The sequence below is a fragment of the Oryza brachyantha genome, chromosome 6 (genome assembly GCF_000231095.2).
Source record: "Oryza brachyantha chromosome 6, ObraRS2, whole genome shotgun sequence".
Taxonomy (NCBI): domain Eukaryota; kingdom Viridiplantae; phylum Streptophyta; class Magnoliopsida; order Poales; family Poaceae; genus Oryza; species Oryza brachyantha.
Window position 1 is genome coordinate 2,368,939 of NC_023168.2, and position 18,899 is coordinate 2,387,837.

An 18,899-nucleotide genomic window follows, 5' to 3' on the forward strand; every position below is an offset into this window, starting at 1 on the left:
ATATAATTTCACGCAATGAAGTTCATACACCTCTACAAATTTAGTGCACACAAGTTACGACTACAAATTACAAATTTCCACCTAAGGAAGTTCATACTTCTCCGTCCACATATATAAAATATCTTTCTTATTTGGAAAGATTAAGAATAAAAGAAATAATTATACCTCTTACTAAGTGATGGTGTTTGAAGTGAGCAGCCAGTTGAAGGGCATGGATGGAAATTAATAAATAAAAAGCAATGGATTGGAAAACTAGTATTAGAATATAACTTACATTAAGATGAAATGTTTGGATGGAGGAAATATGGCACGAAAAGTTTTGAGACAGTTGTAAATTTGCCAAGGTTCAAACGTTATTATAAAACTGTCACTAGAAAATTAAAAAATACTATTAGAACTATTATTTAAATGACGTTCTTGTAATTTAGAAAAAAATAATGGTAAATTTGCAAAAGCCCAAAATATTTATGCTAAAGACCATACTAAGAATGCCAAAAATGAAAAAAGAACCACTTTGATTAGCACTGCACTGCACTGCTGAAATTACCCTGTCAGCGAGTGAGGTCAGCGCCGTGAGATTGAGATCAGATCCCAAATTGCACAAAAACGGCAACTAATCCTCGAACAAAAAGAACACGAACCCGCAACGCGAGCGACAGCGAGGGGCCTCTTCGCAATTCCCACCACCACCACCACCATCGCCAGCGTCCACTCCTCCTCCCAGATCCACCCGGCCGTCGCCGCCGCCGCCGGGGCGACGAGATCCCCCGTCGCTTCGCGCTGGATTCCGTCGAGAAGATCGTCGAGGACTTCGCCATGGACCTCGCCATCAACCCCTTCTCCTCCGGCACCCGCCTCCGGTTGGGAGCGCTCGCCTCGGCTCGGATCGCCGCCCTCCCCCTCTCCGCTTCCTCTTCTCAGATCCGGTGAGGGCATGTGCTGAGACGCGTGGTTGGTGCTGCTGATGCTGGTGCAGGGACATGATACGGGCGATACGCGCGTGCAAGACGGCGGCGGAGGAGCGGGCGGTGGTGCGGCGGGAGTGCGCGGCGATACGGGCGGCCATCAGCGAGGGGGACCACGACTACCGGCACCGGAACATGGCCAAGCTCATGTTCATCCACATGCTCGGGTACCCCACCCACTTCGGCCAGATGGAGTGCCTCAAGCTCATCGCCGCCGCGGGGTTCCCCGAGAAGCGCATCGGTTACCTCGGCCTCATGCTGCTGCTCGACGAGCGGCAGGAGGTCCTCATGCTCGTCACTAACTCCCTCAAACAGTATCCTCCTACCAGCCTATGCCTTATGCTCGTGGTGTTTGCAGCGGCTTTCTGCATATTGTTTTGATTTTCTTAGAATGCTATGTTCTTGTTTGAGCACTTGGTAGTACTTAACGCGGACAGAGATCTTAACCACTCGAACCAGTTCATTGTGGGGCTTGCGCTCTGTGCTCTTGGCAACATTTGTTCCGCTGAAATGGCGCGTGATCTGTCACCTGAGGTGGAGAGGTTATTGCAAAGCAGGGAACCAAATACGAAGAAGAAGGTATTTGTTTACTTTAGACTCGATGTTCTAGTTAGTTTCCACTGAAATCTGCTTTTACCATGATACTAGTATATGCCATTCCAGGAGTATTATTCTAGTTATATGGATGAAAGAACCACTAGCCATCTAAATTGCACAGAAATCATGTTTATTAGCACTAGTAAATCTATATAAATGTAATGTGGTAGGCTAATAGCTCATAGCGTATGCTCTGGGTAAGTTAGCATGGGTCAACTTGCACTCGACAACTATTCTTCATTTTTGGGGTGTTATTGTCAATACTATCAGTATTTTGAAAGCTTATTAGTTATTACATGTTGAGCCTTTATTTCCCTAGCATTTCACCCTGCAAAGAAGTTTTGCCTTTGTTTTTTTGGTTCTGAAATCTTTTTTATGAATTATCATGCTAATTGTACAGATTTGGCTGTTTTGTAGGCTGCTTTATGCTCTATAAGGATTGTACGAAAGGTCCCAGATTTGGCAGAAAACTTCATGGGTTCTGCTGTTTCATTACTGAAGGAAAAACATCACGGGGTTCTAATATCTGCTGTTCAGCTCTGCACAGAACTCTGTAAAGCAAGCAAAGAGGCATTGGAGTACCTGAGGAAGGTACAGTGCATCCTAGGAACCGTTATTTTTTTCCTTGGAAAATGCTGCCGATACCTTCTGTTTCATCCTCAAAGTTAGTCTGTAACAAATTACTAATTTCATTGGCTCCTTTTATGTTAAAACATACCTTTTCAGTGAAGCCGTTGCAACAAAATCTAACTATACCAGATTCTTGATATCCAATTATTGCCAGCTGCCACTTTACTGTCCTGACGTCCAAAATTTTTGACTTGAAAACTATACCTTTTGAGTGCCTTGTATCAACATATACGTAATGTTGAATAGTCTTGCTGCACCATCTGTTGCTCTCTTAATGTGGCGTCGATGATGTTTGAACTTTCAACATTCATACGTAGGCACAAATAGTATATAAAAGGGTTTCTGGTGATGTATTGACATGCTTGCTGCATATCTTTTCATCTCTGTAAAAAATCCTATGTGCTGTGGTTGCCTCAATGATTGATGTTTAAAGGGTATGCAGTACAGTCCCCAATTTCCTATTGGTTGAAAGGAAGACTAGAGATGATTTTGGCAAATGTTGGATGCACAGACATTGGCAGTTTTATCTGTTTGTTATTTCTATGAAATGAATCATTCAGGCTGATTGTTGGAACCACTGCCATAGAATTTCCAAATCCATCAGACTACTAACATTTCGGACTAACAATCCATGTCTAAACCTGCTTATTTAGCATCCTATGTATTCCAAATTGTGAGTTTACTGTTCTCAGCCATAATTCCTCCTGTTCATCCACTTGGTGATGCGTTGAGCCATTGAATCATTGACACTTGACTGATGCTATGTTCATTTAAAGAAGCAAAATTTTTCTGTGTTCTGCTGCACAGTATGTTCATCAACACTCCGTTGGTATCTGATACCTGTAAATCATTTCAACCGTCTGTGCTCATTTTTAGCAATAGTTCTGATAAAATTTTGGTGTTACAGAACTGCCTTGATGGTTTGGTCCGAATACTGAGGGACGTGTCCAATAGTTCATATGCTCCTGAATACGACATAGCTGGCATTACGGATCCGTTCTTGCATATCAGAGTTCTTAAACTCATGCGAGTTTTGGGTCAAGGAGATGCAGACTGCAGTGAGTTTGTGAATGATATTCTCGCCCAGGTGACTTATTGATTTTTATTTTATATACAATAGATCCCTGCAGATCACATTTGTTGTCATCGTTTTGTAGATAGTTCATGATGACTACATGTGCATATATTGCATTAGTATTAATGTGTTGTAAATCAAACTGAATGTCTGCAGTGTGATTGGTTTGTTTTTGTCGTTCTAGGGGCATTGTTACACCTGGATTTAAAACCCAGTGATATGAATATGTTTACTATTATTGAGTTAATATTTTAATAGAACAATTTTTATAGGCTGCTTTTTGGCAGCTGTGCTCTTTGTATCTTATAATGGACTATTAACACTTATATTGTATTTCCAGGTTGCAACAAAAACTGAGTCAAATAAGAATGCTGGAAATGCTATTTTATATGAATGTGTTGAGACTATTATGGGCATTGAAGCTACGAGTGGTTTACGTGTGCTGGCAATCAATATCTTGGGTAGATTCTTGTCTAACCGTGATAATAACATCAGGTAGGCAACAGATATTCAAGCTTGTGACCCAAGGAGTAACTTGTAGCTTGTTCTAAATTTTGAGCTACTACTGCTTATCGTACTTTTCTTTTGTAACAAGTATACATTTGTATGACTGAGTTGTTTTACTAGTAGAATGTTCTTCATATGATGGATATAGTACTCAGTGTCCGTACTGTGGTTTCAGATATGTTGCACTGAATATGCTTATGAAGGCCATGGCGGTAGATACACAAGCAGTGCAGAGGCATAGGGCAACAATATTAGAGTGTGTCAAGGTAACTTCTCCAGTTCATGTGCTCCGGATTTATCCTCGTTCCCCTAGGGAAGTAAAAGGATGCTCATGTATGAATATTGAGACAGTCTCCACTTTTCACCTTTGATAGCTTCCAAAAATATGCTCTGTTCATTTCTTCATTTCTCAAGAAGCTTTTAATCATAACTAGTGACAAGTGCATAACCATCTTTTTTCTTCAAGTTTACCCCTAGCGGATTAGAATTTTTTCCTGCTTGATTTCATAGTGCATGATTGTTTCATTTCCCTCATTTTAAAGAAAATCAATAGCAATAACATATTTCTATGTTTGTGGCAGTTTGCGCTATTTATGTGTCTATGCTATTCACTTTCACTTTATTTTACCAGATATGTTGTTCCTTTTCTTTTGCACTTCAATAATTTGTAACCACTTATGTTCTTCCAGGATGCAGATGTCTCTATTCGCAAAAGGGCCCTTGAACTTGTTTACCTACTTGTCAATGATGCAAATGCAAAGCCTTTGACCAAGGAACTTGTTGATTACCTTGAAGTAAGTGATCAGGATTTCAAGGACGACCTCACAGCTAAGATATGCTCAATTGTTGAAAAGTAAGACTTGACATAACACAATCCCTTCCTTATCTTTTCTCCAGCCAACTTGATTCATGGTCAATTTAGTTTTTGACATCATTTTTATTAGTTTTGGCCCCGTTTGGCACGATTCTAGTTCCCAACTTCAACTTACCTAGAGCCGGAGTTGTGCCAAACGGTATAAATTCTAAATTTTTTTGGAGCGGAGTTAGTAGAGCTACTCCTAAAAATTGAACTACAGGGGTAGAGCTGAGTTTTTGCTTCACCACAGCTCCACTTCACCCAAAAAGACCTACTACCCTCAAGTTTTTTTAATGTAATTACATGAAATTGCCACTCACCTATCCGTAATATTTTCTCTTCCTCAGTTTGTTGAATGCTACTATAAATTATTTTATGGACATTTCCTTTATGTTTTGATGACAATGCTACTATAAATTATTACTAAACATTTCTATTATGCGGTAATTTTGTCATATATTTTTTTGATTATTTTTTAACCATCCAATTATGTTGCTCAAATTCTAAAAAAAATCAGTATTAAATTATATCCAAAAGAAAAATAATGAATTACATGGCTTGTATCATGAACACAACATAAGCCACAAGGGTATTATTGCCAACCTATTCCATATCCTCTCTTTCGGGAGTTCTGGAGCTAGCCAAACAGTTTTGAGCTGCTCTCTAGCTCCCACTGGAGTTGGAGCTTGGAGCCCTACCAAACGGGCCCGTTGTAAGAACTCTTAGTTGCATATTCTGTAAATGTTTCAAAAGGTCCTGTGTACCCTGTAGTCGCATATTCCGTAAACGTTCCGAAATGTAACAGACAACAAAAAGTATACTCATCTTGTGCGATTAACGGTAAAACTTCCCTTATGGCACATTATTTTCTCCTGCTCCAAGTGGAGCAAAAGGAAGTAGAAAGGGGGGGGGGGGGGGTCAGAAGGTATAGTTGCTTTCTTTTCATTTCATTCCTGGCCTTTCTTTACATGTCCTCTTTCTTCTCACCTAACTAGGGAAACAGTTGCACAAAGTTCTCTCTGGAGGATATTTATCATGTCAGATGAACATGACATTCAATACACTACCTTGTATCTTCTGCACTGGTTTAGTTAACTGGCTTTAACATGAGTATTTCATCTTTCAACATTCACCTGTGTTGTCCCTTTATTATATTTGTATAGTCATTTTGTTTGCCTCCTGTTGATTTGTGCCTTTCAATCTCCTGTTGATTTATGGGACATTAACAATGTAGCATTTCAAATAGGTTTTCCCAAGATAAGCTTTGGTACTTAGACCAGATGTTCAAGGTTTTATCTCTGGTATGCACAGAAGCACAACTCTGGGAATATTTTCTCTTGCACTGGTTAATCAATTAGATCCATGTTGTCTGAGTTTTGTTATAACCTTATAAATCCTCAGGCTGGAAATTATGTGAAGGATGATGTGTGGCATGCTCTTATAGTCTTAATAAGCAATGCATCTGAACTTCAAGGATACTCAGTGAGATCATTATACAAGGCATTGATAGCTTGTGGTGAACAGGTATGGAGAAATAGGCAATCTTCTTTATGACATATACCATTGAATTGCAACTTATCTAACATGCCTGAATCTCTTCTACACTGAATTATTTAGGAAAGTTTAGTTAGGGTGTCTGTATGGTGCATTGGTGAGTATGGCGAAATGCTGGTGAACAATGTTGGCATGCTTGACATAGAGGAACCAATTACGGTGAGTTGACAGTTCTTGCAAGCCATTCTCATTTGCTGCACAGTGCATACTTCTGCCAAGAAGTCAGGATGCAATAATAAGTTTGCTTTTATAGCATTAGTGAATTATGCGTTACTGCAGTTTTCTTTTCAGGCATGTGATGTTTTCAATTTGGCATGGTCTATTTTTAGTACTGATAAGTGATAACTCTTGGACTCAATAAAAGTGTCCCATAATACCCTCTTGTAACAGTCAACTTGGAATTATTCCCTCCATGTGGGTACAGGGATTAAGAAAGTAGGTAAGTACTCCCTCTGTCCCAGAATAAGGCAACCTTTTGGTTCCCGTGTCCAGCGTTTGACCATCCGTCTTATTTGAAAATTTTTCAAGAAATTTAAAATAAATTAGTCACACGTAAAGTACTATTCATGATTTATCATCTAATAAAAACAAAAATATTAATCGTAATTTTTTTAAATAAGACGAAGAGTCAAGAATTATAGGTAAAAAGTAAAAGATTGGTTTATTTTGGGACGGAGGTAGTAGGAATGATTAGAGAAATGTTGCGATTGGTTGAACAGAGAATGTATGTGAGAATTAAATGGAGAATGGTTGTGATTGATTGAAATGATGAGGTAGGTGGAGAGATAGCTTCATTTTGGGACACAGGGTGGGTGATAGATATAGCTTCATATTGGGATGGAGGGAATACCAAATTACTACTATCTATAATGATGGTGAAAAGGAAAAACTACATGACAACATTTTCCACTTGTCCACATGTCTGTGTAGATGGTTCACTGCAAAATGTGTCATTTTGTTAGTTCAATGATTTTCCCGTGTATATTGGTGCTTCTCAGTATGTATTTCATTTAGCAGCTGTGTTTTCCATTTTTACAATGTAAAAACAGCTTTGTCAATGTGTGAACTTGTTTAGGTAACAGAATCTGATGCTGTGGATGCTGTAGAAGTCTCTCTGAAACGATACTCTGCAGATGTGACAACTCGGGCTATGTGTCTGGTAGCTCTATTAAAGCTTTCCTCTCGATTTCCACCAACTTCAGAGTAAGTTATCGTAACTTGACTTTGGAACTACCAAATGGATTACACAGGTATTGGAATTTGATTATTTCAGTCATTCTGCTTCATGTTCTTGATTGATCTGAGGTTTGTTAATGAGACTGGATATTACCACAGGATCACCCCTTTCTGATTTTCATCCTAATATTTTAGCATGAACTGCCTGTGCTTACTTATTATGTAATGCAAGCTTGCTACAAAGAAAAGTAATTTAACAGCAAATTAAGAAGGGAATATTTATTTGTTTTTTGCTGATCACTCAATTTCGTGTGAATTGGTTTCTTGTTAATTAACTTAATAAAAATAAAATTACAATGTTCATGAGGTGATTGCCATACTTGAGGATAACATCCTCTTTTCATTGAAATTACCCTTTGTTTACATGAATACAAATATGATTTTTTGCATCATACAACTTTGATTGTATTGGGAAAACAAAGGTAACATATCATCCCTTTGTTTGAAGTTTCCGTTAGTTTTTTTTGCGGCATTACTTTCTGCAAATACTTTTTTAAATCTAATTTATGCAGTTTTTTTATATCTATCTCAAGATAGTTTGCATTTTGTCACCATGCTCTTATTTTATTGCCAGGAGGATAAAGGAAATAGTTGCACAGAATAAAGGAAACACTGTGCTTGAGATACAACAAAGATCAATTGAATTCAGCTCCATCATACAGAGGCATCAGTCTATCAAGTGAGTCACAGATTTTACCTTTGCTTTGGTAATATATTTGTTTCTGTAAGATTAACCTTGATAATGCTGTTTTATGAACAGATCATCTTTACTTGAGCGGATGCCTGTAATAGACGAAGCTAGTTACTTGGTTAAGAGAGCTGCTTCTACACAAGCGACTATATCATCAGATAAATTAGCTGCAGCAACAACTCCTGGAGGCTCACTTAAGCTTCCAAACGGTGTAGCAAAGCAACCAGCAGCTCCTTTAGCTGATTTGCTTGATTTAAGTTCGGATGATACTCCTGTGACTACTTCTGCCCCTGCTGCAGCACCTAATGATTTTCTACAGGATCTTTTGGGCATAGGATTGACTGATACATCTCCAGCAGGTTTTGATCTTACTATTTTTGTTCATTTAATATAGATTTGGTTTAATAAGTGAAACTAGTAAAGTAAAAAAAATAATGTTCATATACTCACAATTGATACTAATTAGTGTCAGTAATACGTGTTTGATGAGAAAACTTAGCTGTACATTATTCTGTTTTGGATGGCTTAGGATCATGACATTGAATCTTCAATTGTACCGTTTGTGGTGTACGACGCTCATGATTTTGTTTCTGGTTTATGTTAAGGTGGCGCTCCATCTGCAAGCACAGATATTCTGATGGATCTTCTATCTATCGGGTCTCCTGTACAAAATGGCCCACCAACATTATCAAACTTTGGCGCCCCTGGTCAAGGTAAAAGCTATCATGATAATATTTGCATATTTTCATGTGTTAATGATCCAGGCTTACTTATCTTACCACCATTCAGCAGGGACTAAACTGGCACCTGCTACATCTCAAGTTGTGGATCTTCTTGATGGTTTGTCCTCAAGCAGCCCTCTTTCTGGTCAGCTCCTATCGCCTTATTTTATCTGACACTATGGAGCACACTAAATCATTATTATATTGACCATTGCTATACTTGCTTACCAGATGAAAATACAGCTTACCCATCGATCACAGCTTTCCAGAGTGCAACTTTGAAGATCACGTTCAATTTTAAGAAGCAACCTGGAAAACTGCAGGAGACTACAATTCATGCTAGTTTTACAAATTTGACATCTAATACGTTCACGGATTTCATCTTTCAGGCAGCTGTACCAAAGGTATTACTGTCAGATTGTTGTTTAGTGATCACCTCTGACATTCATACTCCCTGACCAGCAATGTTTTTTTTTAGTAAAATAGTTAGGACCTAAGAGCCAACTATTATTTATTGTTTTGGTTTCTTGTAAGACTTATATAGTTATTATTTGGCTCGAAATACCAAAAACCATCTATGCAGGAGTTTTAAACTTTGTGTACTGGCCATTTTATTTTTAAAATAACTACTTTTATCTATATACTCAAGCATCATTTTAATGACTGATTTCTGATACTTGCCTCTGTTTTCTTTTGGGTTCCTTTGATACTTATTTAAAATATGTAAGAAAATATTTACAAATTTGAAGGGAGTGAGTAACATTTTTAGTTGCTTTTGCTATTCACTTTGAAATTCCATCATGCCGACAAATTCTTAGTTTGCTTTAGTAGTTGTAACTTGTAAAACATACAAAATACTCGAGGCTAATACTCCTTTTCTCTCCTGAATTTGCATATCAGTTTATCCAATTGCGTTTGGACCCAGCTAGCAGCAACATTCTTCCTGCCAATGGAAATGATTCTGTTACACAAAGCCTCAGTGTCACAAATAACCAACATGGACAGGTAACAATAAGAGAGCTGCTCTGCAGAAACAATCATGACCTATTTCTTGTTTCTTTGATTAATACTTAATGTTCTTTAGAAGCTTGAAAGAGCCTATATAACCATTTAATTCAATTTTAGCTTGGTAGTTAAGTTTGAGTATTATAAGTTAAGCGTTCATCCGTGTGCCAAGGTTGCCTGCTTTTGTCAACTCCTACGTCTATGCTACCTTTTGCCTTTCTGTCATTGATACTTGTAGTTTAGTTATATTTCATATGTCCAAGTAAACACTCCTTTTCTAGAGATCTACTGATTAAAGGTCCATACATGCATCAAATAATGGGATATAAAATACAGTATTACTATTAGGTGCACTGGCTGTATGCATAGGTTTGCAGGATGAGGACTGTTTTTTTACTGATTCGCACAATCACCATGAATATTTGTTTATTGTAACATTACCATCTTTCCATGCTTCAAATTGAGTATGATAAAGTTGTTTTGCCCTTGCTCTCTGGAATTAGTTTTGTCATCTATGCACATTCCAGTGCACAGAACTTAGGATTTTATGGTCCACCACTAAAACCTTCCATTGTCAGTCCAACCATCCTTACACAGACAGAACTTAGGATTCTTTCTGGACTTTTGATTCCTAACATCTGTTTATGAATTTTACTGCACAGAAACCTCTTGCGATGCGTATGCGGATATCTTACAAAGTGAATGGTGAGGACAGGCTGGAGCAAGGGCAAATCAACAATTTTCCTGCTGGCTTGTAGTTTGACCTGTATTTATAATGTTGTGATAGCTCTCCCAACTGCTGTAGGCAAAGGCGAGTTTTTCCTTTTCTTTTTTCTGCCCCTTCTCCTTTTGCTTGCCTCCTAGTGAGTTATGTACACGACTAGCTGGTTTTGGCCATTCATTTTCCTTTATATTGTATAGTAGCTGGCAGCAATTAATGCTACATCACCAGTTTTGCGAAAAATGTATTCATATGTTGCTGTATATTACTTGAGGATAACTAAAACTTTCAGCCTCCCCTTCATTTCAGGCAGCAAGGAAATGTGTTGTATTATGATATTCTTCAATGTAATTATTTGTTTTTTTGGGTTTACATTACATGTTCCTCCATAGTAGAACCCCTCAGGCATATTGCGGGAACAGTACAAATCTTTTTGCTGAATAGCTTTTATGCTGTGCACAAAAGAGCACCAATCCATCTATGGTTTACCCAGTGGCAGATTGTCCATTATGCAACTATTGGAGTGCAACTTGTCGTTTATTTCTTGATAGGATATGTGGAATGAAGACTCTGTTAACTAGCCCCAGATGCAATGCAAGTGGAAATCTTTGAACAAGAACTCTGTTAAACTATCACAGAAACTCATCATGAATCGGAGTTTGCTTTCTGTGGAGGTGCTCGACAAAATATGACCTGGTAAGCACTCGAGTCTTCTGGACATCTGGGTACATGCTGTGAAAGCTGATGCCTTGTCCATGATCATCCACCGGTGCCTCAGCATCAGCACCATCCCTGAATAGTTGCTTCCACTGCTCTGGTACTAATAGCGGGACTTCAGATTTCAGAAAGGATCCTTTATTGTCATTTGGCACCTTGCTTTGCCCCCATGCCTGCCTGATTGACGGGGGTGCCCTTGTGCTGTGTCGTGTGCATCAGTGTCTCTTTGGTCATCGCCACTCCTGCAATTTTCATATTTTGATTCTTTTTAAAAACTTATTTTACAAATAGACTTATGAAAAAGCTTATTGTATAAAATAGACCTTTTTAACCGCGCCAACGTCATTGACGTCGTGTGCTAATGAAATTAGCGCTGTCCTCCAAATGATGATGTTATGTTCGTGTGTCAGGAGGATGGCGCCAATGTCATTGGCGCTACACTGACGCTAATGACGTTGGTGCGGTCAAAAAGGTTCATTTGTACAATAAGTTTTTTATGAGTCTATTTGTAAAATAAGTTTTATAAAAGGACCAAAATATCAAAATTTCAGTTGCCACTCTCTAGTGATCAGCCAGCATAGATTTTCATGCATCCTATGGAATTGAAGACTTCCAGAGCAAACTAAAAGTCCTTCAACGATGTTACTCTCTTACATACTTATCTTATCTTTTTGCTGTTATCTTATCTTTTCGCTGTTGTTTATGTTTAGAGGTTAAAATTTAAATTTCCAATCTTACAATTGAGTTGACTTTAAGGTTCTCTCATTGTAGTTTAGGACACAGTGCATGTGATTTTGGAGAATAGTTAACCAGAGCTTTAAACCCTTTAGAAAATTTACGTTGAGTCCACCCCTCTCCTTTGATTCGTATGTTTTTTCTGTGGTCTATTCTATTTTTTTCCTATTCTTTTGTTTTTTAATCTTATTTCAGTCATATATGCGTCAAATTAGCCCTAAAACGTCACATACCTCTTTAATACAATGCCTTTGTGGAGTTGCCATGTACCTTCTGAGTTTTATTGATATTGAGAACCTGAAGTGTCAAGCACCTAAAGAGGCATGTGATGGGTTTGGACCTAGATGGCAAGTGCTTTGGACCTTGATGACATACTTTAATAGGTATAGGATGTAGATCTATATTTTCTAACTTTAGGTACCTAGATGATATACCACGATAAGTCTAAGTATAACCAACGTATTTTACCCTTTAAAATGCTTTTCAGAAATCAGAATCCATAAAACTCGTGTGCTCCAAAGATTAGTTACCCTCTACTTTTAAAAACTGAGATCGTTACCCATTCTGTCTAAAACATGTCCTCTCAGCAGGATTGCCATGATCGCAAACGCTCGACAAGTTGCGGAGGTCATAGTTTGTTTTTTTTTTCCGAGAAAGAGCCCAACGTTTATTTAAAAAGAAATAATTTGGGATAAAACTTTTATGTATGTGATATTAGCGATCTAAAAGGAAATACTGAAAAATAAATTATGATGAATTTTTTTAAATCAACTCAGAATTTAAGGTGAAAAAAATAATCAAATTTTAGCTTGTAAATAAAACATAAGTAAAAATATGAGACCGGCCAGTTTTTCTATGCAACCTGCCAAACTTTTTCTCCCATTTTAGACCTGGGAGAGCACACGCCCTCAGCAGTCAGCACCATCACGAGATTAGTACTACTAATTAATGTTTCATTTAATAGCGGATAAAGACACATAACCACACTCACTTAGGACCAGCTTTGTCACGTGCAAGCAGCAGTTGCAGGCGATAAACTCTGCCTTGTACAGAAGCGAAGGAGCCACCTTAGGATGTGTTTGGTTGGGAAAATTTCATGGGTTGAGATGGAACCAATCTGGTTTTGCCTTTGTTTGGTTTGGGAGTCGGAAGGAGTGGGTCGGACCTAGGAGGGAATATTCTAGCCAGATTCGGGGTGGGATGATCCGGCAAAATTTGCCGGACCGAGCCGACCCAGCAGCGTGCGCGGGCGCGCGTGAAGAGGGCCCACGCAAGGGTGAACTCTCCGGAAAAATCACCGGTGCATAGACCGCATCTCCCTCCTCCGCTGGCGATTTTTCTCCCCCTCGGCGTTTCTTCCTCGTAGGCGGCTCAACAGCGACAGGGGGAGGAGAGGAGGCTGCGGCGGCGACAGGGAATAGATCGGCGCTGGCATCAGGTGCTCCCCTCCCTCCTCTCCTCTTCACCTCCTGCGCCTCGTCCTCGCTATCGGAAGACGGCGACGGCGAGGCCGATGGTCCATTTCCTGCCGATGACGTGTCGAGGCTGCCGAGGAGGGAGATGAAGCTAAGGCACCCGACGAGCACTTCTTGCTGCCCTTCATTGATGTACAGGTCTTTCTAGATGAATATGATGCATCCTCTCATCACTCCACATCTGCAAATCGGCAGCACCGTACAACAAGCGGTTAACATTTCGTGCGAATTTCATCCATTTCAAAGTTTGATCGATTGTTCAACCGTGTCATTTGTTGCTTGTTGATAGCCAAAAGACATATTGGCAAAAGAAAAATAATTTGTGATTATTATCCTTATATTACTTAGAACGTGGATTAATTGGCTTGTCAATGTTTTAAAAATACTATTTATGTGTGAAGAATTGATATATTAATGCATGCACATAACTATTCTCAGTTTGTAAACTCAGTTGTTAACTTCACATATTTGTTGTGAGGAGGTAATCTTACCTTTGCATATGAGGAGGTTACTCTACCTACTTGTCCTACCAAAATTCATCCATCCAAACACAGGATAGGTTCATTCCATCCATTTACATCTCTCTAACCAAACAGAAAACATGCTCGCTCTAACCCTTCATCCAAACAGAAAAATAAAACCGCTCAAACCCAAAAAACAGGAATGGGTCTAACCCATTCTAACTCATCCCCAAACCAAACACATCCCTAGTGCAATACGAGCCCCTCCTCTCCTCTCCTCTCCTCTCCTGTCTATCGCTTTCGGGCGTTTCGAAACGCTCCGGTCCAAGCATTGCGACGATGCTTGGCTGAGATAATACGATTGATTAAATATGTTTCTTGCAGCTTTAATGCAGGCTTGAATCTTGGTCATTAGCAGAGGCAGGCCGCGCCCAGTTCGGCGGATGCGTCCGCCCTACCTGCCCCGGAAGCATTTAATTACTCCCCCAAAATAACATCACATTGCGTGAACAGTTTGTTGATTTAGGGGTGTTTTTTAACCTTTTTATAAAAACCAAAACAATATATTTGTAAATAAAAATTTTATATACATATTAATAGTGATCTAAAAGACAAGACTAAAAAAATAAACTATAATAAAAAAGTCTCAAAATTAACTCAAAATTTAAGGTTTAAAATTTAAATTTTGGCTAATAAGCGTAATCACACGACAAAAGAAGGGGTGAAATCTTTGCAAATATTTCAAAATTTATTCACCGTTTTGCACTACGTGGACTTTTTTTTTCATTTTCCCAAGCATAGTATGAAACATTCGACGGTTTTGTGCACACCCATTCCCATAAATATATACGCACACCATCAGTATTTGAAAATTACATGTCGTGCACCATTAGATGAACCTTAGTCATAATACAAGACCGAAGGAATGTTCATCCCTATTTTTTTTCTTATACTTATTTAACAAAATTTGATTTTTCAACCTTAAATTTAAAGTTAATTTTGAGGTTTTTTATTGTATTTTATTTTATAGATTTAATTTTTAGATCGCTATAAATATGTATATGGAAGTTTTATTCGTAAATTATTTTCTGTTTGCAAATATATCATTTGTTTTTTTCCACCACCAACCAAAGGATGACCCGCAAAAAAAATTTATTTCCTTTATTTTTAATAGAAGAGTTGTTTGAAAGTGCTTTAGTTGTACCTATGATGTAAAAGATCTTAGTACGGTCAGTAAAAATTCTGTAACTAACTTGTTTTTTTAATACATGGTAGATTTTCTTCTAAAATGCTAGGCAGGAAGTCTTGAACTGGTATGACTTTTGTTTCTTTTTTTCCTTTTTATCAGCATCAACCAACAGAAGGTCAAAAAAAAAGATTAACTAGAAGACGACTCGGTTGGTTGTTGTCTGGCAGGAAAACTACGAATCAAATTTAGTTTAGCTGAATCATGAAATTCTACCACAACAGCTAAAGTCTAGAAAGGGTCTGTTTGGGTGAATTTATTCGGGCGGTAACTTTTCTCAAAAGTTACTTCTACAGCTGCCTCAAACGGTCCACGGTCCATTGCTTCTGATAATCTGTAGTTACATATTATAGAAATAAACTAAGAAGCTAGAAAAGTTAGGTTTATTTTATATTCTCGGAAGCTAGCTATCAAACAGTTGCTTTAGAATCTAGAGCACCATCAAACAGTCCCAAACGAAACTTTATGACCTAAATGCTAGTAGTAAATCGTCAGAAAGCAATCCTATGCGTGTAAATTAACGATAGCTTGAGTTGTAGAGTTTCCTGCAAAGTACTTGAAGATGAAGCAAAGAGTATTGTACACAGTACAAGCAATTGCTTGCTAAGACAACAAGAATCTACTATTTAAAAACACGTACTTGTTCATACTTAAATGTTTGAGCAACTCTACCACCATATGACCCACAGCCATTTCTTTCAGGGCAAAGTGCAGTTATTTCAGCGATGCAAATGGTGGATATCCATAGGCAATAAACTATTTTTTCTCATAAATTGGCCTCTTGTATTTAATAATTTCGCTGGTTAAGAAATTTCTCTAATCTCTATCAAGATGATGCAAGCGAACAGCAAAAGCGGAATGAAACGAATTGGCTATGAACAGATTAATTAAAACGCAGTTAAAAAAAAGTTAAAACAGATTAGCTTTGAACAAAAAAAAAATTGCAGCACACCATAGGAAAAACAGCATCACGAGTCCCCAGGGCTCCTCCTCGGCCACGGCAACCGGCCGTCCACCGCCGGCGAGTCGTCGGACGCGAGCACGGGGAGCTTCCCCTTGCCCTGCCGTGGCCACTGCCAAATCTTGGACACCGAGAAGCTGTCGCCCTTGCTGCCGGCGCCGATCTTCTTCCCCTCGCCGGCGGCGTCGTTGCCGACCGGGTTGGCGCCGAGGCCTCTCAGCCTCGTGGCGGCGGCCGCCCTGCCATTGCCGTCGCCGTTCCTCCGGTGGACGGACACCTGCAAGCTCGCCTCGGCGAGGACGTACTGGTAGGAGCCCATGGAGAAGCACCTCCTCGCGTCCAAGCTGCTGCTGCTGGACTCGCCTTCCTCTCTCGTGATAATGGCGGCGTCGCCGTCGTGGACGGGGCCGGCCGCCATGGACAGGTTCTTGAACTTGCCGAGGCGCACGGGGAACACGGCGTCCTCCTGCTTCCGGTCCTCCTCGTCGGCCATCGCGTCGAACGCGGCGTCGAACAGCGCGGCGGCGTCGGCGCCGAGCGCGGCGCGGCAGAGCGGGCACGTGGAGTTGGAGAGCAGCCACGTGTCGATGCAGTCGATGTGGAACGCGTGGCCGCACAGCGGCAGAAGCCGGAGCCGGTCGTCGCCGGCGAATTCGCACAGGCAGACCGCGCAGTCGAACGGCTCCTTGGCGCCCGCCGCGCCGACCACCACCTCCCGGTACATGAACACCGGGAGCGCGTCGATGACGTCCTGGTCCAGCCCGGCGTCGTGCAGGTGGAACAGCTGCTGCAGCTGCCTCTGCAGCGCCGACTCCTCCCCGCCGCCGCCGCCACCATCCGCCGCCTCCGCGTCGCCGCCGCCCCGCAGAGCGCGCGCACGGCCGCGCCTGAGCAAGAACCGAACAAGAAGATGCAGCAGCCCGGACACGAACAGCACCACAGCCAATATCACCAGGACAAACACCACCGCCGGGCTAATCCTCGACGCACCGGACACCGTCGCGCCGCCGCCCTGGCTCTTGATTCCTCCGGCGACCATCATCTCCTCCTCCTCGCTTCGCCGGGCAACGCGACTCTCATTTCGCGAGGCAAAAACCTCAATGCTTTTTGAGCTGACCTGAAGGCTAATGCAAATGCTAATGCTAGTAGTAGAGTATTTGTTTGGCTGTTTGCAAGTTGCAAACGCAATGCAAGTGTCCAAGCAATTAGGTGTTGGAGGAAATGCCAAAGCAAAGGCTTGTGAAGTGTGACACCCCCATGTTTATATGCAACTGGGGGACACAAGCAACCAATAGAAAAATTGGCTTACAAAATATTACCTTATAAAATATAGGTATTTCTAATTTTTGTAGCAATATTAACGTTAGAAAAAAGACTATGATGTGTATCTCAGTAAATGATAAATGAATGAGGTGGAAGAGTAGATGAGAATAAAATATGAAAAAAAATTGAAATGAAAAATGATCAATGTGACAATTAGTGCCATGAATAGCCTCACGCTTTAGAATTCAAATCCCATAAAATTTTATATTTTGGAATATAGGGAGCATAGACTTTGGCTATCCATTTTCTATTGCGACATGTATGTATTTAACATGGAAACACAATAATACAAACTAAAATATTAGTATTTGCTGGTACAAATCTAAGCATACTGTTTTCACGTGTCTAATCTAAACATTTAAAGGGATATTGATGCTTAAGATTGACATGATATGTATCTAAAATGACATGCAGTTCTTGCACAAACAGAGAGAGTATAGTAGTGGTGGACTTGTGGCACTATGTGTACATGGGATTCTTGAACCTTTCTGCAAGGTTGGTACTGTGTTCTTTTCTCTTTTCTCTGGGCAATGGATTTGGCTTTGGAATATATGTGGGGAGACACTGGTGATGCTGCAGTTAAGATGCCATTTTCTTGGGCATCAACAAGTCAAGGTGATTGCACACGTAACCATGGCCTATTGGGATATCTTGTGATTTTGTTCTTTACACTTGGCACCTCTTGTGATGTGAAGCAAAATGGGGAAGAAAGAAGCAATACTGTGTCACTCTGACCAAAAAAAAGTTGAAAACTGCCTAAATATTGTGGTTGGCAATACTGATCATACTGGTCTTTGTCTGTTGTTGCCATTCGTTTTCACTGCGTGCAAATTGGAGGAGATATTTTGTTTTTGTTGCTGTCATATGAAAGACTGAAACCAACAGCGTTATCCAACCTAAAAAGTTCAGAGTTTGTGAGCCGGAGTGGTTGTGTAGTGATATGATTTAGTGCTTGATTGCTTCTCTCTCTCTCTCTTTAGGCTAAAAAAACTGCACTATAAAATGGTTCAGACAGTGGAGGAGACAGCTGCGTAAGTGCGTTTGCCACCTAGTTTATGGTTAGGGTGCAGTCCCATCCCATGTGGCTGATAATCAACCTTGCAACTGAAAATTCATGGTCACAGACGGCTGAAGGAGGCAATAATGAAATTAAGTAATTAACCACCCCCTATAGGCACAGATTGTTTGACTTTTTCATAGAAAAACAAAATTACATATTTATAAATAAAAAATAATTTATGAATAAAAATTTAATATACGTATTCTTAGCGATCTAAAAGTCAACGCTGAAAAACAAACTTTTGTGAAAAATCCTTTAAAATTTACTCTAAATTTAAGATTAAAAATTAAAAATTTAACTTATAAACATACGACAGAAGCAAAAAGATGGAGCTGAGAATTTGCCAGGCTACTGCATACCCT

General features: G+C 39.9%; 2 protein-coding genes across 3 annotated transcripts; one reads left to right on the forward strand and one right to left on the reverse strand.

Annotated features, from left to right (window-relative positions):
• The first annotated feature begins 617 nt into the window (after nucleotides 1-617).
• Nucleotides 618-10,934, forward strand: LOC102711441 (AP-1 complex subunit gamma-2-like). 2 transcript variants are annotated; one of them, XM_006656623.3, is made up of 19 exons: nucleotides 618-860; nucleotides 977-1,279; nucleotides 1,403-1,544; nucleotides 1,980-2,153; nucleotides 3,100-3,279; nucleotides 3,608-3,762; nucleotides 3,950-4,040; nucleotides 4,464-4,627; nucleotides 5,877-5,931; nucleotides 6,032-6,154; nucleotides 6,248-6,343; nucleotides 7,260-7,387; nucleotides 7,995-8,099; nucleotides 8,181-8,470; nucleotides 8,717-8,824; nucleotides 8,901-8,978; nucleotides 9,065-9,237; nucleotides 9,734-9,838; nucleotides 10,501-10,934. In XM_006656623.3, exons 1-19 carry the CDS (start codon nucleotides 817-819, stop codon nucleotides 10,594-10,596), a joined length of 2,610 nt encoding a protein of 869 aa, XP_006656686.2. In that variant the 5' UTR covers nucleotides 618-816; the 3' UTR covers nucleotides 10,597-10,934. The 2 variants fall into 2 exon arrangements, with proteins under 2 accessions (XP_006656686.2, XP_015694185.1); XM_015838699.2 differs by having other exon boundaries at nucleotides 619-860; nucleotides 8,904-8,978.
• Nucleotides 10,935-15,711: 4,777 nt separating this feature from the next.
• Nucleotides 15,712-17,383, reverse strand: LOC102711709 (RING-H2 finger protein ATL46-like). The gene has a single exon (XM_006656624.3). It carries the CDS (start codon nucleotides 17,194-17,196, stop codon nucleotides 16,162-16,164), a length of 1,035 nt encoding a protein of 344 aa, XP_006656687.2. The 5' UTR covers nucleotides 17,197-17,383; the 3' UTR covers nucleotides 15,712-16,161.
• Nucleotides 17,384-18,899: the final 1,516 nt, after the last annotated feature.

Coding starts and splice junctions, on each gene's coding strand:
- LOC102711709 (XM_006656624.3), bottom strand. CDS start 17,196: ATGATGGTCGCCGGAGGAATCAAGAGCCAGGGCGGCGGCGCGACGGTG.
- LOC102711441 (XM_006656623.3), top strand. CDS start 817: ATGGACCTCGCCATCAACCCCTTCTCCTCCGGCACCCGCCTCCG. Junction 8,471..8,716: donor GACTGATACATCTCCAGCAG/GTTTTGATCTTA, acceptor GTTTATGTTAAG/GTGGCGCTCCATCTGCAAGC. Junction 9,839..10,500: donor CAAATAACCAACATGGACAG/GTAACAATAAGA, acceptor TTTACTGCACAG/AAACCTCTTGCGATGCGTAT.